Here is a 27,789-nt window from a genome sequence, read left to right as displayed (position 1 = left end):
ACTCCATCGCTGCTACTTCCTTCTCTGCTCTCCTACAACAGGACTGCCTCTTCAGCTGAGCAGTATCTGGCTGAAGGGTTAGCACCATGCCTTAAAGCTAAAATAACTAAGATTTTTTTTTTTTGTTTGGGGGGGGGAGATCATGACTGGAATGCTGAGGATGGAAGGACTCTGACGATGCTGAAGATGGAATGTGTTGACCGTAATAAGAATCTTGGATCTACACCCCTCGGGGCAACGATGCTAAGAAAATGCCAGACATTTAAGACCACAATCTTTAACCGACTAGAGCTGACTGAAGATGCTCTATCAGTCTGTTTATCTTTAGAGGGGCAATAGTCACAACAGCACAGATAATCGAGATCCATCTATAGATAATCCAGGCGGAAAATGACTCCTGCTTGATGAGCACTGCTATTCCCTGTTAAGTGAAGATGACAGCAAGATATGAGCTGAATGTACCCTGAAATCTACCCCTTTCTTCTGTTAATTAATGCATAAAGGGTTACCAACAGCTGCACAGAAACACAATAGCCATTCAACTCTAATAGGAAAACCTTTCATGGTTAGGTGGAAACTTGCAGCGACCCGCTGACAAGCGTAGCTTAACCCTTCTGTCATCATTCTGTAATTACATAAGGGCAAATGGCATGTTACATGAACTGTTAGATATACTTTGGTCAGCGTGTATTTTAAAGCTCAAGCAGGGCCAGTGTTGGGGCACATGTTTCGCAGAGAAGTTTTGGTTTTCAACAGTAACTGTACATAATATGTTGGAGATGTGGAGCAAACTTAATGTATGGATGGAATTCCTTCTTTTCACTGCTGCTAGGAAACACAGAGAAGGAATGTTACACTATGCAAAGTGTGTGTGCACGCATAGATGCATATGTGAATGCTGACCTTTTGTATTTAAAACAAAGAACATGTGGAAGGATGTGTGTGTGTGTGTGCACGTGTGTGTGTGTGTGTGTGTGCGTGTGTGTATTTTGTACAGCACATGTGCTGTACAAAATAAAAGAAAACACTGAGCTAAGCATTGACTGGTTATCCTGATCAAGGAAGACCAAGGCTTACCAAAGCTGTGACTTTAAAACTTCTGCAATTTTAGGTCATACTTTTCCAGCACAACATTGAAAATGGTTTATTGAGATGCCAAAGAAAGAAGTAAAAGTACTGTGAATGAGAATATCTCTGAAATGTAATTTCATCCCTTGTAAAAATCCTTTACACATGCTCTGTGTGTTTGAAGTGTCCCATGGTGTTTGTTACCTTCATAAAGCTGGGCGTACTGTGGGAATCCTGCAGCTCGGAGCCAGGTGCAGGCCTCTTTGGCTTCGATTTCTACACAACAAAGACAGGAACGATAGAGAACCAATGTCACAATGTGGAAACTACTAAAAATAATAATAAAAAAAATATACTGAAAATGATGAACTAACTCCAAATATTACTTGTGAAATGTGAGAGAAGCGAGAAACTGATGAGGTAGTTTTCATAGATTTTATGATCTTAGAAGCACTGGTTGAGCTGGACACCTTATTCCCAACAAGAAAACCCCTGTTGTAGAAAGACAACATTGACTTTTATCTAAACAATGTGAAAAAGTTTAAAAAGTGTAAGGTATAAAGATGTCTACAAAAGATGCCAGGAAGTAACTAAGTCTGTATGAAAATGTTTTACTGATCAAATAGGCAAACCAAGTCTAAATCTGAATCTCATAGGCCAGAATTTCATTTATAGAATAGAATCACATGCTAATGTTTAGCATTTGGTGTAATGTGCTACCAGGTGATGTGAACTCTCTGGCTTGTGATTATTCTCCTACTCAGTATCCCTTTACATGCTTCTAATGCTGGAGCTCAACACTTCATTCAAAGAAATTGCACTAACACCCTCTCAAGTCTTTGTAATCAGGGACTCCTGAGGCTGAATTTGATCGAAGGAAGTCTGAAGGCACTTGGACCCTGGAATAATATCATACTATACAGCATGTTAGTTATAGTAGGAAATTGCAAAACCAGTTAAACAAATTTTTGCGGTGCCTCAAGATTTAAGCATGCCCTTGCAGAACGAAGGCGTAGTTGATCATGAAGACTTCCCTCTATTGGAAAACACAATTGTATGTATGAGATGTGTCAATTTTAGCAACCTGTACAGAGCATACCCAGCCTCTTCACCAATGACCACTGGAGATAGGCACCAGCCTCTACACAACCCTTCAAGGATAAGATGGTGTAGAGAATGAATCGATGGTAAATGGCCTGTACTTGTATCACGCTTTATCTAGTCCATAGGATTCCAGACGCTTTATACTAAATTCGGTCATTCACCCATTCATGCACACATTCACAAGCTGATGGTGGCATTCCACTATAGTTGCCAAAGTTGCCCTGGGGCAGTCTGGCAGAAATGAGGCTGCCAGGCACCAGCGCCCTCTGGCCACCACTGTCAGGGAAGGCATGTGTGAAATGCTTTACCGAAATTCGCAACGACTTAGACAGAGTGAGGTTTGAACCAGCAACCCACTGGTTACAGGACAAACTCCTGCACAGTCGCCCTTATTCATAGAGACCTGTCATCTTTAACTCCCTTGCAACCATCTAACTTGTTCACAACACCGCCAGACAAACTCTTTCATAAGTGCCTTCAAAGGCAGGGTGTGACATTTGGACTTGCTTTGCTAAGTGTTGTGACTGAATGCAGAGGTTCTCAGCATGTCAGAGGATCCGCAGGGACAGTCTCCCAATTATGTGAGAAAGCCTTTTAGATGACATAAGCCAAATGGCCCTCAACACCCCAATCTGCTACAAATAAGCAAGCAGCTGGACGAGAAGGAAAAAAACAAAAACAAAAAAACATGTCTTTCAAGGCCTTTGAATGCTGACTTTACAACATTGTCACTGTGGCAAAGGGATAGAGAGTGCAAATGTGGGACAAACTTAAGAAAATGTTTCAAAGCAATCCGACAGACAAAAGCAGGAAAAGAAAACTGCAGACCTACAGATGAAAGTTGGACTGCTCTGTTTGCATTTAGACATTACAGTCATGCTGTCTCAACCAGTGTTGATTAATTATTCTTTCAATATTGTTGCCATGATATTTCTTTTTTCTAATACTTTAAGAATGACAAAGAAAAGCATGCAGAAAACAGTGACCTGCTGAGATGATTACAGCACTCAGTTTAGTTTCTTGAAAATAAAAATAGGGCACCAACAAAAACCCTCTCAGACAGACAGAGAGGCCAGAGGACTCCTGTGAAAGGTCTAATCTACACGTTATGAAAGCATTTACATACCAACAACAAGCCTAGGCGGCAGATAAACTCTAGCAACAAGGTGTGACGCGACCAGAAAAAAAGTTCACCCCCTTGTCACTGCGGAGGCAGGCTGCTTCAGGGGCAACATCAGATCAACTTCCACCAAAGTGACCAGTAAAAGACCTTTCTCTGTTTCCCACATGAAATTACACGTCTCAGAAAGAGTGTATCTTAGTGTGTGTGTGTGTGTGTGTGTTTCATTTTGTATTTTTAGAGCATAGTAAACCCAAAGAAACATAGAAACTGAGCAGTAATTATACATACATTCCTCAGAACGAGGGCGAAAGATTTCTATGCTTGCTTGTGAATAGGTTTGCGTTTGTGTGCGTACAAGGCAGCCCCTGTGTCTGCAAAAACCAAACACGTGTTTCAGGACAAATCACCGAAAACACAGTAAATCTATTGAAATGCAAATCAGACATGCAAACAAAGTGATGGCTTTCTAGTCCAGAATAACAAATATGGGATCTTGCAAGCTACTTTGGTTGTTGACTATCCAAAGACATGCCCAGTCCCTTAGCATGTCTATTAAATCTATTTTCAAGTAATATAGTTTGAATCTTATGTTCTGAGAAAATATTACGATGAATATTTATTACCAAATCACATTATTTATCCAAATATGAAGCAAGAGAATGTATCCAGCTTTTGTTTGTGTCCAGGAAGTAGACAGGGGCATGGGGAATCTGAAACAAACAGCTTAACAATAGAGTTGCTCCACACATGCATCTCAAAAACAAACAACAAAAAGACACTGTTCATTACAAACCCCTCTCATCCCCCCCAACCCCAAAAAACAAAAGGACTTCTAACCACCCTTACTTACCCAACCATATCGCAACCAATTCTCTGGCATGACTGCATTTTATTTTATTTTCTTCCTTGTCTTCACCCCAACTCCTAAACCAGGGGAACTACCTCACTTCCTCTTCCCACACAGGAAGAGAACTGCTATGAAGTGCCATGGCCACTGACCGACCATTTGGCTGGAAGGGCCCTGCCTTCATTTGTTCCAGGCCAGATAATAGGAGGAGAGGCAGCCAAGGCAAACACGAGGTCCGGTGATTGTGTGCACAAAAGCAAACCTCCTTCTGGTTAGAGACGGACAAAAAGCCACACCGGACGAATGTCTTGAAGCACGCACTCGGGGCTCAAACTGTGACAGCACCGAGGGTCAGTCGCAGCGCTTGTCCATAGATACGTTATCAACTGTAGTCGATAATCAATCCAACCCATTCAAACAACAAATCCATCGGTAATAGAAAACTCAACATACCATGATAATTATAGCTACCATTGGTTTTGCTTTAGTGAAAGAGCAAAATCAAAGCATCTCAACAGAAGGAGCCAGAGCAGAATTGTTAGTTTTGTACACATGACTTCAAGCTTGTAGATGTTCTAGCAAAATCACCAGTGTAAAACTTCCTAAACACATAAGAAACATGACAAACTTCACTTCTGACTCCAATACCAGCTCCCACAAAGTTAGTGAACACAGAAAAACATCAACCTAAACCGATTCAAAACTTTAGACCACAACACAGCTTGTATTTCTGACTGAGGGGCCAAACAGGATGCCTGAAATCTCCCTGTACGCCAGCAAATAGTTGGCTGAAACTGAACTGCCCTCACTACCACGACAACAGCAGCAATAAAATTTATCTTAAAGCTTTCAAATATTTAGCCACACCTTAAGGTAAAGTCACTGTTGTGCCAAGCAGGAGGAGCCAGCAATATCCTCTCAGCTGGAGTTTTAGCTAGCCCCAAAATACTTCAGGTTGATTTGAATAAGGTAAGAGTGATTTACTGTATATTATAAAACATGCCTTTAACAAAGATCAAAAGTGTCATCATTCAAAACCTGCAGGCAAAAATCTTTTATCAAGTGCAAAACTTTTAATGCTCACCACTGTATCAATTTCTAATTTTAACTATTGTGGTTGCTCTCTCTTTTCACCTCCTCTGACCAAAGTCTCCAGTGATGTCTTTTGCTTATTTCTACTCTGCTGGCCCCTTCTCTTCTCCTCTCTCCCTTCCGGGGGCAGGAAATTCTCACAATTGCTGGCCACAGCTTCCCTCCATCGCGGGAGGCTACGGGGGTCTGGCTAGACTGGCTCTGAATGCTCAGCTCCGGAGGGAGTTTGTCAGCGGTGAGCAAACAAAGGATGCCGCTTGCAGTCCCCCACCTTAAAAGGCTCTGCCATTTCAAACTGGAGGTCAGAAGAGTACAGTTATCTTCAAGACTAGCTCTTTGAAGTTGAACATTGAGAAGAATGCTTAAGATGACCTCTGTTGTGACCTGCGGTAGCTTATCTGAAATTGCCTGATCACTGGCGGGTTTCCAAAGCGGCAACTGTAAAAAAAAAAGAAAAACTCCAAAGGGCAGCTCTGAGGGTTCTTATCAACTTCAGGTTTGAGTAGATCATTCTGAAAGAACTGCAAAGTGGACCTAGACAGGTAGGGTGATAAACCTCCAAAGAGTCTGTGACAGAGTAGTGGCAAACAACGAGAAAAGTCACAAGAATGACAGTATTTCTGCTTATTGGGCCATGTATTGAGCCGTTTTGAAGTAACAATTTTCCTGAAAGCCTAAACTTTGAGTCTCAACCAGTGGTAGCGTCAAAACGCAGAGAACAACTGGACACCAGGGCTTATTCTAGCGTGACGAGTATTGAAACCGAAAGATGTATGACAACAGATTTTTCTCTCCAATTCCAATTTGGTATCATATTTTGTGATTCGCATTCTGGGACAGTTGGTGTTCACAGAGAGGGTCTTGCTGTTAGCTAAGTGATACGGTGCCAGAGATATCACCATCTGGTTGGCCTCAAGCAGTGTCTTCAACACACACGCACACACGTGCACGCACACACACACTCACACAAGAAACAAAAATGAAGTTACTCACATCAACCATTCAAGTTATTTACCACCAGCTGGTGTAGGAACACAGGCGTGGATCCATAGACACATGCACAAGCAAACTGCACAGCTGGGCCAGATGGATCATCGCTTTGCTAATCCCAAAGGCCTCAGTGCCTCTGATGACAGATTTATGCTCTCCAGGAGCGCCTTGTCCCTGGATCAGGTGACCTGACTTTCTCAAAGCCCTCTGCGGAGCTTTCTACAGCCAGATGAGGATTACCTTTCCTCCCCAAAACATTCAGATATCCAAGGATGCACCCTTCTCCATAAGGAAAGTAAAAGCTAAAGGGAACATATGGATCCACTTTCCTGGCAAGTGGACCAAAGCAGGATGTAAATTTACCAGATAAGGCAACAGCTAACTTCCTGTTTCACAGAGTGCAGATGAGGCGTATTTCCTTCTTCAGATCCTCTCACAGAAACAAATTTCTCTTCAGAGTTTAGTCTTGTGTTCTCAGTGAAAAAAACAAACAAGCAAGCATTCAACTAAGATACTATTCTTCTTGCTTCTGGGAAGAGACCATTTTTCTCCTGGTGTTCTTCATTAACTCCATGTTGCATCAAAATAAATATGTGCAAATGTGTGTGTGTGTGTGTGTGTGTGTGTGTGTGTGGGTGTGTGTGTGTGTGTTTCTGAGCACGTTCCCAATGGTTTTATGGTTTAAGTGAACCTCTCTGTACTCATATCTGACCCAGACCTTAGTGACTGATAACAGGCCGTGTGTTGGAATAGACAAAACTGTTGGGACAAAGTGTAAAGACTGGAAACAAATTGTAAAACACATCCAGTCAGAACAACAGCAAGACTGAAAACAGGATTTCATACGGCTGCGACACAAGGCCAGAGGCACGAATAGTTAACAAAGTTTGAAGTCCAGACATGGAAGATGAGTTATAGGGATGGGTATTGGTCTATATACCTATGGTTTATCTAATCTTAAAGGCTAAATCCCATTTCACCCTTTGCTGTTCAGTGTTAGCCCACAACCCAGCAGTTCATAGGGTTTGGTTGCCCCAGTTGATTCTGGGGTAGAGAGCAAAAGGAGCCATTTAAACCTTAAGTTTTTAATTCTGTTCAGAGGCACACAGAAACAAAGAAAACTGTGGGTGATTAAACTTGGAAATGTTCTTTCAATGACACAACAACCACTTCCAAAAATCCCCTATTTCACAGTATCACTTATAACTGTACAAGATAAACTTCTTCAATCTATACATCCAAAAAGGACTTCCATACTAATGTTTTTTGTGTGATATCACCAAATTAATCACAGCAACAGACTAACTGAAAAGAGGCAATTATTATTAGGATAAATCTGATTTATAGGGCCACGTAAAAAAAAAAGTGACAACCGATAATGATATATCAGGCTCCAGAAGAAGTGTCAAATCCTTTCCACTGCCTCACTTTAATGTAGCATTTGATTTTGTCACTATACAACATGCCGTGGCTTATTTATTTTTTTGTATATTTAAAAATATGTATGTATATTGGGGGTATGTTCCAATTCTTATCTTGCCCTTCCTCCTTATTCTGATGTTTGGAATCAAATGTTGATCCAATTGTATTTCGTAAAATCCAGCAGTGAATTGCGTGATTTCCAACCCACATCTGCATTTTTATGATCAATATTTATTTGTCAATGAAAATTTACAGCACCGGATTATATTTTGTAAGTGTGAGCATTCTGTCTGATCTGAGCGGTGCGCTCATCTGCTGGAAACGTTTTTTCGGGAGGGAGAACCTGGAGAAGATTTTTTTTTATTATCAAGAGTCGAGAAGCATCCCTGACGTGGTGTGGGTTTCTGTCTCTCTCTGTGTGTGTAAGTCGTGAAAGGTTATCTGGTCAACAAAACCCGGGGATATTCAGTGGATCGTAAACAGGACGGGGGACGTGAAGGTATGCGACGAGAAGGGAGCAGATTTCTTATCTGACAGCCTGAAGCGTTAAACGCCTTAGACGACTAGAAAGAATCTTAGATGTGATGGTGAAATGATAGGAAAGTAGCGCATGTAATAAATCAAATTTAGAGATAACACATTTAAACAGTAACAAAAATAAGGTATAGTGGGGGGAAAAAAATACTTAAATCTGAAAAACAGTAAAATTGAAACACTAAAATCTTTTTTTTTTTTGTGGTGGATATCAGTCACTGACTTACGTGTTAATATCATCGTTAAACGTCACGATCGCGAGTCCCGCTGCGCCCCGGCTGGTATACGCTCAGATCCACTCCGCTCTCAGTACAAAGTCCGCATAGTAAATCCAGTGTGGGTAAAAAAAAAAAAAAAGAAAGAAAGAAAACACTATAGCTATAGCTTTGGTCGCAAATGTCCCTTAATCGTGTTACAAAACAATAAATCCATTTGTTTCCGGTTGGATTCTGACGCGTTTCAGAGGTCTTCAGCACCTTCCAGCTCCCTCCGACGCTCAGGATGCAGATCCCAGCAGGAATGTGAATGGAGAACTGTGTGATTCAAGCTTTAGGAATGGGCAACTCTGAGGTGGCTCCACCCCCAACCCCATCCTGATCCACTCCTCTGCTGCGCCCCACCTGATAAGGAGCAGCTGCAGACCTGTGGAGTTGCTAACATGTAAGGGGTGAGGGGTTCGAAAAAACCCCTCCAGCTCTATGACAGCACGGATTTTCAAAGCGCAAAAGGTGATGCGGTCATTTTTTTTTTTTTTCCTTTTAGACTTCATCAAAGTGATGAACTTCCCCCATGAGGTGATTCCTCTGTTTTCATTTCAGCTTCTACCACTCCCCTGATGAGCTGCGTTTGACTCGTGGGTTGGCACCCAGTTTGCATATCATTAGGAACGAGTGGAGACAACTGTGAGACGCTCCTTTGTGTCGCCAGATTAGTCTGAAAAGCGCAAGTGGTGCCGTGAAAAGACAACCGCTGCAGGTATGACAATGCATTCACACCCCGCCCGCCCTTCACGGCGAGGCGCGCCCAGCGCACGTACGCCACACAATCAGGTCGACTGAATAGTGTGAGAGAGGAATTTAGCCATTTCTCTTGAAAATCCTATTATTTAGCTTAGGTCTTGCGCAATATTCCTGAGGAATTGGATTATGTGTTTTCATTAGCTGTAAACCACAATCAACACAATTAGTAGAAATAAGCGTCTGAAATGCATCACCACGTTTAAGGAATCTCCATAATTTATAGTCGTGCTGTCTTGGATACTTAATCTAACGTGTTTTTCCAATAATATTCATAGAAAAATACGTGTAGTATTGAAAAGGAGCCCTGTCAAGTTGTACAGTAGTGGTTTTAAATTTACTCAAGCTAAAATAAATAAAATAAATAAATAAAATAAATAAACATTTTCTTTTAAATATTGAATATTCAAATTTACTCCAGTTAATAATTATTCAATAGGAGGATACATATTTTTCCATCCACATCAAAAACAGAACAAATTTAATGTCTGGTTTACTCTTGATTCATGTCAACACAAACAAATAACAAAACCAACAGAGATCTGTTTAAAGGTCTCGTGAGGCCTAAGCAGCAGCTTAGTTTCCATTTCTTAACATCGGCTTGGTTGCGTCCATATATTTCACACCTCCGCATTATTTTCTATGATCTCACAGCGTTTAGGTGGAGCAAGAAAAAGAGAAAGCCAGACAAGTCATCATGTGGCAAGGAAATGTCTGTAATAACCCAAAGCTTGGACGGCAAACAAATGGAGGGAAAGGATGATGCAGAAAATCCTGGATGACTGTTCAGTTCGTTGTTGGCAGCCATTTCTGTCCCAGCTGACGCCTCAGTCAGAAGCAATTTAGCCAGAAACATAGATCCCGCCAACTCCATGAAAGAGTGTGTGTGTGTGTGTGTGGGCGTGTGTGTGTTTGTTTGCCTGTGCGAAGCAATGTTAAAAGGCTGCATATATATCCAACAAAGCATCAAAGTATTTCTCTGTTTTTGAAGTAATCTTCTTGTTCCAAGTACTGGATACTGAGATACAGAAGTCAACTCAAAAACCCACAAAACCTGGATAATAGTACATTTTTTATATGGATAGATTTGATTTGCACTGCATTTTCATGTACTTGTGTCCCTTCAAAACTTTAATTATTCAACTCAGACCTTTGTTGCCATGTGCTCAGTCAGTTTGGTGATTCGGAGGGCCACTGTCCTATAACCTTTAGATGCGTCTCTGCTTCAACACACCTCAGTTGAAGAAGAAATAGAAGAAGTTTTATTTATGTAGCAGTTTTCCAGCAACAAGGCAGTTCAAAGTGCCTAATAACATGAAATAATAATTTTATTCCCAAGTATCGGTTTGATCAGACACCAAAGGTGTCAAGACATGATTGAATTTAGCAAAAAAAATAACAGCCTTATGGCACTTGAGCATAAAACAACGTGCAATCCAGTCAGCAGAACTATAGAAAGGGAGCTCATTAACTAAGGAAAACCTATACAAAATTCATAACCTGCCAGAAGAAAGGGATAATTACTGTGTGCGAGGGTGTGTGAGTGACAGAGACAGAGCAAGCATAAGCAGAGGAAGCACAAATGTAGAGAGATTACCAAACAAGGCCAAATCCCTGAGCAGAAAAAAAAAACAAAAAAAACCCGACCACCCAGAGTCTGCGCCCAAAACACCAACGCTAAAACGTCTCTCTTCCAACCTGGGTCCACAACCCCTGCGAGGAGACGAGGGGGCTCCAGCTCTCCGAGATGTTTTCTAGTGATAATTGCGAAAGAATGCCCGCAACTGTTGATGAATGTGTGTGGTAAAGTGTTTGAGATCAGACGAGCAGACGTGCCGCTGCTGCCAGTAGCTGCGGGCCAAATGAGTGCGTCTCTTTCAGAGTGTCTGCAGTTTCCATTCATCAAAGCTTGTCAGAGAGCTCGGCTTATGATTCAGATACAAATCAAATACAAGTATAATGTGGGTGTGGGACAAAAGAAAGGAAATGAGGAGATGCAACGGTGTTAGAAGGATTACAACCAGTGCTGCATATAAATGTTCCCCAGAAAAAGGGAACAAGAAATAAAACCTGCAACTTAATATACTTGATTTAATGGATTGTTTTGTGTGTGCCATCACCACTAATTTAAACACTAGGTAGTCATTTGATTTCCACTGTTGCTGCTGCTGAACTGTTAGGCAAAGCTACTGTTGCAAGCCATAAACTTTGCTTTGTCACCTCTGACCCCCAGGCGTAAAGGAAGTGAAAATCTAGGCAAATCAGCATTAGAAATGATAAATTGAGAACTAGGAAAAAAGATGGAGAGAATAATAGGAGGAGCAGAGATCAGAAGCAAGAAAAAGGGACGGAAAGATGCAGAGTAAAGACAAAAGTCTTGCGGCTTCAAAGAGCTATCCTCTGGGTTATAGCCTTGGGGTCCACCAGTCCAAACCCCAAACAGAGAGGCCAAGTGAAGGTCAGCGGACGAAGGACTCATTCCAACACACACAAACCCACGCATACACACACACACACACACACACACACACACATGCACACACACACCCAAGTCCATGTCAACAAACACTCCCAGCGGAGATAACCAAATCATGGGTTTGTAAAGGCTATAGTGGTCTTTTGGAGGTAAAAAAAAAAATGTTGCAGAGTTCGGTCTGTGTGCGTAAACATCAGTAAGTCATTTTACTCTCACCGAGTTAAAAATATGCCTTTGAAATATAGTTTTGTATTTGTTGAACTTCTTTTGTATACTATATTTCACTATGTTATTTAATCTCGTTAGAGTTCTTTTTCTACATATTGTCTGTCTTAGTGTATTTGATTGACAATTTATATAACACACCAACAAAAAATACTGGATAACTACGAGGTGGAGCGGAAAGACACTTTTTTACAAACAAAACTCTTCAAGTTTACCAAGACATGGCCGTCCACTTAGGCTGACAGGCTGGGCAAGGAGAGCAATAATCAGGGAAAACAGCCAAGAGTTACTCACTGTAACTCGGGAGGAGCTGCAGTGATCCAGAGCTAAGATGGAATAATCTCTTAATAGGCAAACTGTTAGTCACCAATTCTACAAATCTGGCCTTTACGGAAGAGTGGCAAGGAAAACACGATTGTTGGAAGCAAGCCACAAAAATACTAGTTTGCAGTTTTCAAAGACATAAACAAAGATGCTCTGGTCAGATGAGACCAAAACCATTTGGCCTACATGTAAAAACTACGGTGGAAATCAAGCATCACGTCACCCCGAACACACGGACACCACCATAAATCACAGTGGTGGCAGCATCATGTTGTGGGTATGCATTTCTTCAGCTGGGAGAGGAAAACTGTTGTTAGAGTTGATGGATAGATGGATGGAGTCAAGACCATTCTGGAAGGAAATCTCATAGAGCCTTCATGTGACAAGAGATTACAATTTTGCAGTGATCATCTAATGTGTGTTAATCTAGAGGAGTAAAAAATAAAAGAGAAACATATTATCTCTACCTAATGAAAAGAAAAATAGATTAGAAGATATTACTGGTACGTCTATTGTCATTCTAGTGTAGAAAATAATGTCAATATTTCATGAAAACCAATATTTCGTGTTTCGGGGCCTCAGTGGAAGGCCTCTAAAATCTTAATGAATTGAATGTTTAGCGAGTAGGTTAAAGGTATGCTCCCATATGCAGCATAGTTTATATCCTTAGCCTTTCACTGATGTAGGTTCAAATAATGGGTGCAACTGTTGAGACATAAGCAGATAGGGTGGAGGGGGAGTAGATAATCTTTTCATAACAGGAATCTCCAGAAATAGTTCATCCATAGTCTCTGGGATCAGCCCAATAAGACACTGATTAGAGGCAGAGAGAGAGAAAAAGAGAGAGAGAGAGGGAGAGGGAGAGAGAGCAAATGCTTGCAAACACACAATGGTGAGGAGGAAGTGCAAGGAGACAGAGGCTTGGTTTGGCTCTTACAAAAACACACGCACACACACCCCCACAAACAGAGGAAGTGTGAAGGAGACAGAAGACCAAGCGCCTCGCCAATACGCTCTCTGGGCTTTGATGGACTGATCGTGGTCACAATAGAGACAGGAGCCTGACACACACATGCTTTACACAAACAATGGATCCATGTGGTTCTATCAACGTAAGCATTCCGAGGTGGATCCATTTATCATCAGTTTTCCTCTACACGCCCCAGGAGTAAAGGCTCCAAGGGCCGCAGCGTTCTTCTTTTAAGTTTCTTTGACTTTGTCTGCACAGCTGCTTATGAAATTGAAACCAAAATTTGTTAATTTCTGCCACTGATTTTCTCAAACTGCAGGCACATGAACACACACGTTCACGAACGCCATGTAGTTGCTGAAAGCCTTTTATTTAATATCTTTGTTTAATCCTCAAATAAACTACAGATCCACGTAAATCCCCATGTTAGTGAAATCCAATACTGATAGCTCCACTTGGTTCCTTGTACCACAGACGTAATCCAGGACCTCAGACTGAGCTTGCAGGGAATATTTAGCCCCAGAGTGGATCCTTCAGTTTGGAATAATAAGTGACAAGTGAGTGGTGGAATATGTGTTTAGCTGATTTGTGTAATATCAGGGATTAGGTAGAACCTGTACCACCTTAGAAAAATATTGTTTACACGTTCAAATATATAAAAAAAAGACTGCAGACAATGGTACGTGAAAAAGTTGTTTTAGAGACCAAACAATTCTGGGGACTCCCTCAGGAAACAGCCGATGGGGGAACTCCCCGAAAAGCTTTCTTTTTTCCTCTCTTTTTGCATTCATGCTTCTAAAGAAGGACGCTAAAATAGCAACAAGAAGGTATCAACCCAGTCTGGATGTTGGTTGGTGTACGTTTTGTTTGTCAAAACTTGTATCAATATTAAATTTGAACTTTTTGAATGGCAGTTGCTGCTGCTTTGACTTGTGTTTGTGTAGCAGGTGTCAAGTCAGCCGGTCTGGATCATTCATCACACAAACTGGGATACTTTGGTGCTCAGGTAGTACCAACTGTGGGAATGAAATGCATAAAATAGACATGTTATGGTTCCTATTTAAATTAGTACAAAAACGATTTGGTTTTAACATTTATGAGAGAAAAACATAACGCAGTAGTTAATATTAAAGGCACATCATTTAATTGATTAGTGATTAAGATCAGACAAGTTTCGCTTGATCGGCTCGTTGTCAGGGATGCCAGTAACTGCAAGTTGAAAGTTATCTTATAGGCTTTGTATTTTCAGACAATGGGCAATACAAAACCACTGTACTGCCATTATTATTAAACGGTTATTTAACAATAATGATTATTAATCATTATTAAAATGATGTCATAATCATTTTTAGTAATATGATTATTTAAAAAAATGCTACATTTGTGAACAGACATCATAGTTTAAGGCCAAATATTTGTTCAAAAGTTTTCAGTTCAGATTTCAATCTATCCTCTATAATGACTGTTAACGTTATTTCCCATTGATATATTTCACACTGCAGTTTTGTTGATTGAAAGCCATGTGTGTTCAGGGGACAAGCAGGTTTTATGAGCTGATCCACTCAACTAAAAAGGATTTTGTTTTGGAGAGGGCTTCATAATAGATCACAAGATATAAAAAAAATGACTCTTTAAAGAAAACTCTTGCCTCAGGGTTTGCACAGTACTTGCCTGCCCTCGTGCTTGCTTGCGCACTATTTCTTCGATTCTCATGGTGGCTATTGCTCCCATGAAACTTTGAAGAACATCATAGCAAGAGTGTCACTTGTGTGAAAAGCCAAACTTTCTCAAATTGATCCTTATGTGTCCTGTCTTTGCTAAGAAGATATTTTCTACATCACAAGACGGTCTGCAAGCTTCTCCTTTAGCTTAAGTCACACAGCTACTTTACCATTTCCAGGTGAAATGCTACCATACAAGGTGTCTACTAAACCTTGGACATTGTGTATACATACCAAAAATTCAACATTCATGTCTGAAGAGGCAAAATTGCCCACAAGAAATGCACTTCCTCTTCGTTAGAGGGTACAATTCTCACCAAATTCAATAGGCTAGTGTGGCTCTTTGCTTCAGATTTAACAATTAGAAAAACTGCATCAATATTACGATATCAGAAGTTAGTTGATCAGTATCTCATTAAATACACAACAACATGTTGTTGCTCATGTTTCTCCCATTAGTCATGCCTAGAGAAAGCAGAGTAGGGGAGGGTTTGCTTCAGGGTGAGAATTAGATGACAGAGGAAGGAAGAACGCAACTAAAAGAGCTTTTTAAGAGGTTAATAGAACAAGGCAAGACACATGTTGTGAATTAGAAAAACTGGCTGAAGACATTTAAAGGCAAACTTGGAAAACAAGATGTTGCAAACGGCTCGGACGTTCAAGTAAACCTGGACAAATTAAAAGTAGCAAAGCACTTCTAGATTCTAAATCTGAAACGTGGGAAAAATTAGCTTAAAAACACTATTCCACCAACGTCAGATCATTATGAGCTTTTATTCCCCCAAGACTGACGATGTTTAATGGCAACGTCCTGTTACTGGCAGAAGGAAACCATCTGGTTTGATATTTCTACGGGCTCAGAGAGCGGAGGAACAGCTTTTCATTAGCCAAAGAGTTACTGTGTGTGCCTACATTTTCCAAGAATTACAAGCGGTAGCGGTTTGCTTGGGAAACCAACATGAATATTTGGGGAGTGGTTAATGATGCCAACCATATGGTTGTGAATGGAGGAGCGTTCAGAGCTGCCTCACGACGCCTGGAAACTTCCAGAGTTCCTGTTCCAGACCAAGTGACGTACAATAATTGCTTTTTTGATTAACATGTGTTCCACGTTGCTTCATTTTCCAAACACCTTGGTTTATCGGACAGATTAAAGTAAACCAAAATGGATCTTAGTGTTTATCCTCACCTGTGTGAGTTTAAAGTACACTAACTGGGAAGCATATGTCTCATAAACTTTTAATTTAAATTTTTCTTTGGCTGTTGTGTTTGCTAGAAGCTTTTTTCTCATGTTAGAACCCCTGGTTTTTGATATGAACCGCTTTCATTAAACTTGTGTTTTATCATTTATGAATTACCTGTTGTATTAACAATTGTGTTAACTGTACGTGGCAGCGTTTAATTTAGCATCAGATCAGGATTTGGTATCGATACAATCCTACTCTTAAAATTGATCAAGACATTCCTACTTGACAAAGTTTATTTTATTCATAGATCAAATTAAATTAAAGTTTGTTGCAAAGTGCAGCAAAGTAATGCTTTAAACAAATGAAAAACAATAACAAAAGGCAGTGGATAATTTTAACTATTTCACCCCTTCAAGATATTTAACCAGTTTCTGGATCCTGTTTTTTGCCATCAGATAATTTCTCAGGTGACTGTTTGGTTTAAATATGCAGTGATCAGGTGATTAGAACTGACAATCCCATGCGGACTTCAGTACAGCGCTAATTAAAATGTGGAAAAGATTCTGACAACTGGATGAATACAGATTGTGAGCTGCATTCAGTTTTCTGAAGCTGTCATTTTCCTGCTGACATCAGTTTCCTATGATATATCAAATGTTTAATAGCCTGTATTATAGAGCTGCTTAGTACTGCTACAGGTTTTTCCAACTGTGGCAAAAGGCTGAAGGACTGCAGCTCAGTTAAATTCATGTTTATGTTGAACGTGAAGCACGTGCACGGGCCCCAGTTTTTGCACTTTTGTTCCAGAAATCTGGCCACCTCAGCTATAAAGAAAATACAGCTGGGAGGCAATTCTTTTGTACATCACAAAAAATAAAGTGACAGTGATCTGTAAGAATGCAGAGTGTGCTGATAGTATCTGCCACTGTGATGAATTGTGTGGAATGAAAGTGCAGTTGGCAGACGCACAGAGGAGCTGGCACTTTGTGTAAACCAGTGCTTGCCAACTGGCTTTCAGCAGCGGTGACTCAGCCAGCCTTAGGTGCGAACTGTGATCTGCAAACGGTCTGGAACGAGCCCCATGGCAACGTTTTTGTAAATTTAGGAGTAGCTGGAGGTGTGACAGGATTATTGTCTGGTACCAAGGAGAAGGAGAGAAATTGCATCAGGGTGAAAAAATGAATGGCTTACTTTGGGCACATGCCACGTGTTATTTTTTATTATTGTTGTTGTTCAATTGAAGTTTCATTTTATTTTAAATATATTCCTTTCCATGTGCATCCCAAGGGCACAAAATATGCGTTCGGGATCTCTAGAGAAAATTTTTTTTTTGCACACCTCCATTATCTTTCCTGTTTTTGACTTTCGTGTCAAACATAACTGAGTCCAGTGACGCCCAAATTCCATAATGCCAGATATCCATTTTCTCTCTCCCTTTTCTCTCTCCCTGTGTGCATTATCTGTCAGGAGACAGTGCAGGAAGTTGAAGCTTTAGTCTTCTCTGCTCTGACCCATGACCTCCTTTGTACCCCTGACCTCTTGAGAGCCATGTGTCGGACTGTGCAGACATGAAGCCTGTCATGACAAACACAAACCAGGTTCACCTGAGAGATTGTTCCCTGATCTCGAGGTTCCTTCAAGCCAAAGTGCACCAAGCAGCTTTGAATTTCAGACTGATCTCTGCAAGCGTCCAACATCTAAAGGCTCCTGGGCCATTTTTCAGAGCTTAGGACAAGTGAGAGTGCTGCTGATCAAAGCATGATAAATGACAGGACGGGTAGGAAAATATACAGATATTGAGATTGCTTCTTAATGAAACCCAAACCTCTTCAGATTCACATTTTTGCATAAGTAAAGAAAGCAAAATGCAATATTTATAGTGCTTTGCAAAAAAGATAACTGCAACCATTTTATATTTTGTCACAATATAACCACAAACTCCAAGATATTTTAGACTGCATATCACTCCGAGCACAACTTCACCATAGGGAATCATGATGGTAGGGTTGTCATGCTGTGAGGAACTTTTCTTTATTAGATGAAGATGGATAGAGCTAATGAAGCCTGTGCTGGAAGATTGGGGCTGACTGACAAACTTTTGAAAACTGTGCATATTTTCCCTACTTTGTGTTGGTCTATTCCAATTGTAGATTATGGCTCTAAAAATGTGACTTCAGAACACATTCTGTGTTCTAAAAAAAATTGTCACAAGGCCGGACAACAATTCCCAGCTCTGACGCACTTTAAATAATTGACTTCCAGCACCTCCTCAAGTGCTTCTTCTCTATTTTGCTTCGAGTATGCAAGACTCAAGACTGCCAAACACACAACAGGAAAGCCGAGAACATCCAGCCAGTATTGTCTTGATTCCTCACGTGACGACCTTGACCTACTAATCTCTGTATAGACGTGGTATTCCCGAGGCAATTGCCTCATGCGCTCGGTAAACACAGAGACTCATTTGGAGACGGTTTCTTTCTTGCTTCTGTGCAAACCAACATTTGCATGTGTGACATATTTTTCGAGGAGAACGCAGAGAGTCAACAATGAGGGGTTTTGATATGATTATGAAGGGGCTTCATTCAGTTGAAAGTCTAAATATTTATCTGTATGCGTAGCTGACCCCAATACAGCATGCAGGAATCGGAGGAATCTAAAAAAATAGGCTACGTGTAAATAAACAGACTGAACTTAGGGTAGGTGTTGCTGTATAAGGAGAGAGGCAGATAAGCACCAGATTGGCCCTTTTAGTTAAACTATTTTTTTCTCTAATTTATTTATTTTTTTCGGTTTTAGCATTTAGCAGATATTATTCTTCCTTTTCTTGAATAGTATTCAGAAGATATTAGTGCCTCATCCTTACCTCCATTTCTTTATTTACCCAATCTTTCTTGTCTATGCTTCTGTCCTACACAAAGACGTGGTTATCTTATTTGCCCTGCAAGCTAATAGATGGCACCGACATATCTTAAGGGGGAGACATTGGGTGATGAACAGGAGCCTCAGTGAGGCCTGTGGCTTCCCCCTCATCCGTCTGCTTCCCATTGGTCCCAGGAGAACGATATCTCTGCTCCCGAGTGTGGAGGAGGCCTAATCCCCTCCAGCTGGAGTTTGGGCAGGAGAGACCGAGCAACCGTATCTTCAACTGTCTCGGGTTTGGATTGCGTTGACCCTCGCTCAGTGTGTTTATTTTGCAAGCAGCAAATGTCAGTGAATGGATAGAAAACACGAAGCAATAAATCTATAGAAACACCTGAGAATGAATGTGACGAAAATGATCAAAAGTTTTCTAAGGTTCAATGGAGAGGTAGTTATTGTTGCTGATTCAAACATGTGTCTCAACAGACAAACTATCAACTCTGGCATAATTCATGGCCTCGTGAATTTTTCTTTGAACCCAAGGTGTAAATTTGTCATTTGTTCCAGTCTGCAAAGGCCTGTCAGGTCCTTTCAGAGGAGAGCCACTAAATGCTGCAGAATTTTAACAATGAACAACAAACAGTGGAAAACACATTTAGTTACAGAAATACCCAAAATATAGTGCCAAAGAATAATCTTATAGTAGTAAATATTCTTGGATAAAGTAGTTCCAGGGCCAGCTGAGAACTAGTGTATAACTTACAACCAACATTTTTAATTTGACCACGAGCACTGCGGTGCAGACAGCATTGATGCAACAATGATTACTGCTGGTTCAAAGCAAAGGACAATGTGAGTAGACCTGCAACATAAACTATGGCACATTGTAAAAACCAAACCTGTAGGGAACAATATTTTTTTAAAAGAATAAGACATTAGTCAGGAAGGCAGAAGAATTTCCAAATCATTTGTCTCCATTTGTAAATTCTCCATGCTGCTTCATCACTTACAAAGTATCCCTGAGGGAAATTACCTGCGATTTAGTCCCTTAGCCTTTCGTGATGTGCAGCTTACAAAAATAAGAAAGTTTGATAAATTGCTCAAAGTATCATAATCAGAAAACAGCCCACAGGAAAAACAGAGGGAGACGGAAACACAGCAGGAATGTGAGATTCTTTAGGTTTTGAAATTACTCTCAAAAAATGATGTTGAGTGTGAGCCGTGAGAGTGCCAGGATTTTTTAGGTCATGTCTCACTGTTTATATTAAGTGTTACATTTGGCAGCTATGTTGACCCTGCAGACAGAAAGTCAAAGGGAGTGAAGGACCCAACATGTTTACTCATCATTAGGGTTTTAATGGACACTATCTGAAAAGAGGAAAGATGTCAAAAACTGTCTAAAGGCTGTTTTGAAGTACAGTTTTGATCTATTGCAACTTTGTCATGCAACATGATGTTTCAGGTAGCAAATGGAAAATGTGTGATGTGTCAGGGCACTTAGACTAATTAATGCTGGACCTGTATAAAGTTCGCTGACCCTGACCTCACCCACACATGCAAAAAAAAAACACATTAAGTTGTCAAAGTGTCACTTTGCCTACAAGCTAGTGCTAAGTGCCCCAGCGCTTCTATTATTCTCCCTGCAAGGAGCTAAATTAGAGGCTGACTGGGACACAGAGTGTAGCAACACTCTGTGTCCCAGTCCCAGTGTGGAAACAAGGCCACACTCAGCCAGTGGCCTTGTATCCACCCATTCAGAGCGCCAAAGGGGTTAGCATCCCAGAGTGACTGCAAGGTGAAGGGTCACTCCCAACACCTCTTTTATTCTGAAGGCTATATGAACAATTATCGACTGATCAGTCAAAAGAGGAGATTATGTTCAATGTGCAGTGTGGGGTCTGCAGTGAAGAGAACCCAATAAGTCGGAAAGCGAAAGGGATGTTGGGAAACATCTCGGCTGCATTATGAAGGAAGTAGCAGGTGATCTTTGGTGCATGTTGGTGTTTCTACTGCAGTTCAAAGTCTCATAATGATTGAGTAAACAAGTCCACCAAGGAATGAAAATATGGCCATTGTCCTGTTGAGCTGAGGTATGTTTTGTGTTTGAACTGTTATAGTAGGGAGTTATAGGGTTTTTTGAGGGGGTACCAAGTATTTGTGAATTTTGGTGATTCGCAGGTGGCTGTGGTTCCCAACTCCTGCAAATAATGGGGGTCCATTGTACTTTTTTTGCTTGTAGCCCTATTTATACACACATGCCTTCCTAACCAACTAGTGGTGTCATCCAGGTGTTGTTACTGTAGAATATTACCTCAGTTGCCAGGAAGTTGAAGTTGAGTCATGAGACAGCTATTCAGCATCAGTGTATTTAACGAGCAGTTTGAGTTGAATTTCAAAGACAAACTGTAAGCACTATGAGCAGAATCGGCCGATTTTTCGCAAAGAACCAAAATCCATATCCTGTCGTCACATTTGACTATTTCTTTAGGTTCAAACAAATATTTAAACTTTTCTGACAACATTTAAGGAAAGGAAATACATAGTTTTTAAGAATATAGTGAATGTATGCAATACATATTGAAAGAGCATGAAGGTGATGTGTTTTAAATCAGTTTGTGGAATACCAGGATGCCATCGTTGTTTACATGCTACTTTTCACTAATATATTTGTGTGCTCAAAAACATCCCCCTAAGGATTAAGCCTGTCATCTCCAGTAGACTAACTCAGTTAATTAAAAATGGCTGACCCACTGAGACTGCTTCGCCATGCTAAAATGAGCAGACATCCAGGAAATGAAGGCCCACCGGAGAGTAAACAAACAACAGACCATGAGATCAGGAACCCAGAGAGGCAGTTAAGTCCCCAAAGATGAGGATGTTTTAATGGGGCTCTAAAACTTGGCTTAAGTACCCATCTGGAACAGATTGTGTCAAAATGCGCTTGTTTAACAGCTAATGATGAGTGACGAGTCACTCTACCCAAGCCTCATCATTGTAGGCTATGCTTTTATCAATACAAACACTGGCCTTGTCCTCTTAATCCCCCCAAAAAAGATTCACACCCCTAGAATTTTTTATCACATTTTATCAAGTTACAGCCACAAACCTTATTGCAAGGTATTTTATTAGAATTTAATTTAATAGGCTACAAAAATATATTCAAACATATCAATTCATGTGTTCAGATGGACCGGTCAAAGTCCAATCAAAAGTCTCACACAAAACTTAATTGATGTGTTGATTCTGACTGAGTTTCAGCTACGTTGGAAAGAAGAATGAGCAAAAAATTTCACTTTCTACATGTGTAAACCTGGTAAATACGTACCGCAAAAGTCTTGCAGTTGTAACTGCAACAAAAGATAGTTCTGCAAAGTATTGCCTATGAAGCATTTTTAAATTGCGTATTATTTTTCTTCTACTTCATAATTAGGGTCTACTTTCCAAAATCCCTTTAAAAAAAAGTACAGCTGTTGCAGATGTAACATCAAAAAGTAGGAGAAAGTTCAGGGGGTAAGAAGACTTTTGCAAACCACTGCATGCCAACAGACTTGCATACTGACCATCAGGAAAACCTCAGAGCTGTAGAAACATAGTTACAAAGTGATAACTGTGTGCCATTCATGTGAACATAAGCATGCCACTTCTTGGTCTTCTTTCGCCTGATCTGTTCTTCCAACTGTGTTCAAAACATCTAAAAACAGCTTAAATGTGTGCAAATGTGCTCACTCATTTTTGACACTTTCAATTGTCACACTGCATCTTTGTACTCTGCATTTTAATCAAACACATTCCATCGGTATGATCAAACACATTTACCATAAGAATTGTAAATGAGGGCTTCTGAAAACTCAACTATTTTATTTATTTTTTTCCCAGAAGTGGCCTCTATTACTATGTTTGATTTCCTGAAAAAAACAAAACAAAAAAACACACACAAAAAAAAACACACACAATCCTAGGTAATCACTAAGACACAAACTGGTCACACATTTTCCAGAAAATATTAATCACAATCAAGCTTTGTATTCTTTTCACACAGTTTTACTTTGTTTTCGGGCATTCAGCACAAGATGTTATTGCTTTTCTTTTTAACTGTTTGCTCTACATTCCCCACTCATGTGCCTTATCCCTCCGGGGTCCCTTAGTCGGCAACGCATGACTTTCCTCTAATAAAAGCATCCTTGCAGTATTGATTAAAGCTGGAGACGCAGCCTCTCCACAGTGATTCAAACTAATAAAGACAGCCCTGTCTACAAAACAGCACTGCTCCACACAGTTCTCATAAATTTCTGCTGACGAATGAAGCAAGAGTCTGAGTGGACCACTCTGAAAAACTGCAGCATGAAGTGAGTATTGAGACTGCAGAGAAATCGATAATTTGCCTAAATATTTGGAACAGGGTTTTTGGATTGCTAACTCTGGAGTCCTGTGAATGTTGGTACTGCAAGAATCTACTCTCCATCAGCACACAATGTCAGTAGACTCTTGCAATAAAGAGATTCCTTGTTCTGAGTTGGGTTTTTATTCTGCTGTTTGGGTCACTGAGTAAGTCAAGTGAGGGGGACTGGAGAAGTGAAGCATGCACTGTGAAGGGAACAAGAGGAAGTCAAGAGGGCTACTGCGCAATCCTGCTGAAAAGTGGCTGACATCCTCCTATGTTTCAAAAAGAAATTATAGAGAAGGGCTCTTAACCGTTTTGTCAATAAAAAACAGACCAAAACTCCAGTTAAACACTGCATTTTCATGGATTTGGCTGAAAGATATTGTTAACCAAAACATATTCTTAATTGCGAGTTGTGTTACTCCAAAAAAAAATAAAGGATTTGGTTCACATGGCTTTCATTCTTTCAGCTTAAAAAATGTCTCCCGTGATTTTCGTTTTCATTAAATGAGACGAGAACGAAATGAGACACCTATCAATAAAAAACAGATGGATCTTTTAGGTCATGAGTCTGAAAGCAACCCAGCGCTCCGACAAGAGAAAGTGCAGAAAGACGAGAGGAGAGGGAGCGCTTTGCAGCAAGCAAAGCAAACAAGTTTGGCTCAAGCTTGTTGGAGTCACTGAGTTTAGCAAAACATTCCTGAGTCTTTGAAACAAGTGGCCTTGTGAGACAGACACAAGAGGGCTTTAAATCACCCAACAGGAGCAGAGCTGCAGGACTCTAACTCTGTCATAAATATCTCAAGAGTTTTACCTGCATGTCAAGTTAAACGACTACCAGTTAAACTGCAAATTTCGGTTAAAAGGTGTACCACATCGATGTGATAAAGAGAGATAACATGCCACTAATGACATTGAGAGTTTAGCATCTTGTGAAGCAGGTGATAAAAGGTCAACATTTTATTAGGATGTCAAGTGTTAACAGGTAACATAAAACACTGCCAATGCACCAGGCATGTTGATTATCCCTTTTTTTTTTCAGATATGTTCTGTGACTTTTAAAGAGTAATTTTATTTTTCTGCTCCAGTCCAACTTTCAGAGGTTCTATTTGACTCAATATTTGGTCTCAAACATTACAGCTGAGCTATTCTGAAGCCAACTAATTTGCCCATTATTACAGCTAAAATAGCGATATTTAAAATTCAATTGCGTAATGTTACGTCTAATAGGTGTATTCGTATATGCTTTTTGATATCCTTCGAATTATTATACGCTTGTACACTCACAAAGCCACGGTGCTTTAAAATCTCTTTTCAACCATTCAAATGCAACACACTTCCCTGCTGAGACGCACAAGTGCTTTAATAAAAATCTCTGGCACAAACTGAGTCAACAGACAAGCAAAAGATGCTCTTGGCCTACTTGTTCAAAACCTCATGACTGGGATGTGGTGCAGGCGCCGTGGAAGAGACGATGGAGCATTTGGTAAAATAATAAAGAGGTGTACTATTTTTAGACAAACTCGACCTAAATGTCAAAGCATCCTGAAACGTGACTCTCCAAGAGGGGAGCTGGTGCCTTGGAGAAACATCACAAGCTTTTCTGAAGAGAGAATCATGTAAAATGTTACGAGAAACAAGAAAAATGACCACAAGTCAGATCGCTGAAGTTTGATGTAACGCTGCTCATCTAATTGCGGTGCGGGTTTTAATGTTTTTATCTTTTTTAATCTTTTTCAAAATGTCTTTCTCTTTCTCACTGTTTTTTCAATGTCACATGCTGTTTTTATTTTAATTATGTAAAGCACTTTGAAATGCCTTGTTGCTGAAATGTGCTATACAAATAAAATTTGATTGATTGATTGATTGATAATTGCAGTGACAACTGAAGGGACGAAATGGGCTGAACATGCGGATGTGAGAGTTGATGTGCTTTAAAGAGGAAATGGATGCCACACGAGGACCTGACTGACATTAACAAGGGCCAAATGTGATGGCAAAGCATTTGCAAAATAGCAAGTCATCTGGAATATTTATGCAGTGGTTTCAACTGGAGTGGTTTTAAGAACCAGAAGCTCATTTCGAAGCTATAGCCCCATTCTGACTAGCAGTTAGCTTGAGTAATTTCTAACTAATTTGTGCTTCTCCCATTACATACAGTCATCATGGGCATGAATACCATGTTCACTTTGACTTTCAATGATGGATTTTGATATTTTTATTCCTTTCAAAGGCTGCTTTGATGTGTTTTGCTCACACTGCTACACTTAAAAGTTGGTACATTGTTCTTAGGTTGAGAGTATTACTTAAACCTCTCCAAACACACTTCTTACAATCCTTGTCTTCACCTCATCGCATTAAATTTTTCTCCCAGAACATATTTGGATTCCCTATATGGATGGCTAACAGTTCCAGTCTAACTTGAAGGCATCAGTTTTGAAGGAGGTGCTTTTTTTCTGGCTAGGCTCTCTTTCTGTCCATGGCAACATAAAATTGGCTTCATTGGGTTTGGTCCTTGGTCATTTTCAGAATACTGTTGAAAACCCTAACCCTTTTCTTTGTGGCTAAGGGCGATAGTTTGGGTTACATGGTTAAAACCTGGACATTATTTGATGTTTTTAAAAAATGTATCACTTTAAGATGTTATTTTCCTCTAATAAAACCACCACATACAACAGTGCACTTTGATTCTGTTTTGTATTTGCATGTTCAATGATCACTCACTGACAAAGTGGTGAACTTATGCAGAGCTACCAACCAAAAGGTCACCTAACTGGGGACAAAACCTTCCACCTTTCAGTCCAGTTGAATAAAAAAATAATATTTTTTTCTGTTAATAGCGGCAAAGTAATTCACCAATCCTGGTTTTGTGTTTCAAGATTTTATAGGACCAGCAAAACAAATTTCATAATACAGATTCTTCTCTTGACAAACTGAAGCAGTGGCTCAAACCTAAAGTCTTGCTGTGAAATCATATTCTTTCGGGTTATTTGTCACATATTGCTTGCTGTGTTATTCTTCCCCTGAGACCTCTGCTGATGTCACAACGGTGTGCCCCTTCTGACTTCCTCTTTTGGCCTCCTTCTACCATGAAATGATCCTGCTGGGTCGCTGTATAGTCCTGCAGGGCCCAACAGACCCATAACAACTGTGTGGTTTAACAAAAGAAGGGTGTGAGCAGACCGGAACATGTTCACGGGCATCCCCCGACCCACACACAATAGCTGAGTTGCTACTTAATAATCACTTTTTCATGCACAAATTGACTTTGGTTCTTGAGCAATAGAGCGATTGTCATACTGAAGTCTCTTCTGCTGTAGATTGATCTCCACAATGATTCTTCAAACTGAACTGAAGACTGCCTCTGTTTTTCGAGGGTCTTCTGCTAAATCATTCAGTTCTGAGATGCATCAGGCTGCAAGATGTCAACACACTGCCAGTGTAATCTACAGGATGTTATTTGAGTGAAGACAAGTTGTGACTTGTGTTGACTTGTTATAGAGTTAAAAGGAACTACTTGTTCCTGAAAACATGCCGAAAACATTTTCCAATTATCCGGCTACGGCCAGATAAAAAGAGAGTGAGCTGTAAATGTTTATTATCTACAGAAAATGAATTTGAGGAAAATACTCTGATTTGACAATTATTGATAAGTACATCTTCAAGGATGGCTTCATGCACACGGGGTATTCAGGAAATCATTGGCAGATGAAGATAAGGATTGCCTTAGGTGATATATGGACAACGGCAAATTTTTTGTGAAGCAGTGACTGCCTCACCAACTACCTAAATGGCAGCCGAGCTGGTTGAGGTGGCAGAGTGAGGACACAGAATATGGTATGCTTAGAAACAGAGATAGCCAGTAGAGTGTCCTCCATGCATAAACTAAGACATGGCTTTCTGCTGCTGAAGTCTGTACATTGAGTAGCAGGATGGATTATTTACAGCTGGAAATACACATTTAGCATGTCGACCCACAAGTGTGAGTTTTTGTTTTGAGCAATTTCAAAAGCAGTGCAAGCGAGGCTAACACCGGCTATCTGCGCTGTCGCAAAAAGTACTTGAGACTACAGCCACCCATACTGCCAGTTGGCTGACAGTATAATGAATAGACGCTGCCGACAAAGGGATTACCCTAAATTTTCATGCAAGTCCCCTCCTTCTTGGACATCAAGACACTTTTAGGTGTTGCTTTTCTCTTCTTAAGGAAGACTCAACTTCAGCAATATACATTGGACAAGAGCAACCCATGTTTTTTCAATGAATATTTCCGACTTGAACTCACTGGCTACTTTATTGCTACCCCCTTTTTTCTTTTAGAAAATTTAACAAGGTGTTCTCCTTCACACAACCGCCACTCACTCACTGCACATTTCCTCTCTTTATAGGACCATTCTCTGTATACCTGAGAGAAAGTTGTGTTCGAAAATCCCAGTAGGTCAGCACTTTC

The 27,789-nt window shown here is 40.3% G+C and overlaps 1 protein-coding gene and 1 long non-coding RNA gene across 4 annotated transcripts in view; one reads left to right on the top strand and one right to left on the bottom strand.

The window, feature by feature from the left end:
- Window positions 1-27,789, bottom strand: part of dlc1 (DLC1 Rho GTPase activating protein) — a 78,211-nt gene that overhangs the window by 17,078 nt on the left and 33,344 nt on the right. For 2 of the 3 annotated variants that reach the window (XM_007551859.2, XM_016671407.1), the window contains one exon: window positions 1,273-1,344. In XM_007551859.2, the coding sequence (XP_007551921.1) occupies window positions 1,273-1,344 (72 nt within the window). Of the gene's footprint in view, window positions 1-1,272; window positions 1,345-8,407; window positions 8,689-27,789 lie in introns of those variants that run through there. The other variant, XM_007551861.2, reaches the window with a different exon arrangement.
- On the top strand, window positions 8,832-26,017 carry LOC103137886 (uncharacterized). The gene is made up of 3 exons (XR_476196.2): window positions 8,832-8,908; window positions 8,999-9,155; window positions 25,219-26,017. It is a non-coding gene; the product is annotated as an uncharacterized LOC103137886 (long non-coding RNA).

Source organism: Poecilia formosa, unplaced genomic scaffold, assembly GCF_000485575.1.
Source record: "Poecilia formosa unplaced genomic scaffold, Poecilia_formosa-5.1.2 Scaffold44, whole genome shotgun sequence".
Taxonomy (NCBI): Eukaryota; Metazoa; Chordata; class Actinopteri; order Cyprinodontiformes; family Poeciliidae; genus Poecilia; species Poecilia formosa.
Note: the sequence above shows the minus strand (reverse complement) of the source record. Positions and strands in the feature narration are given on the sequence as shown.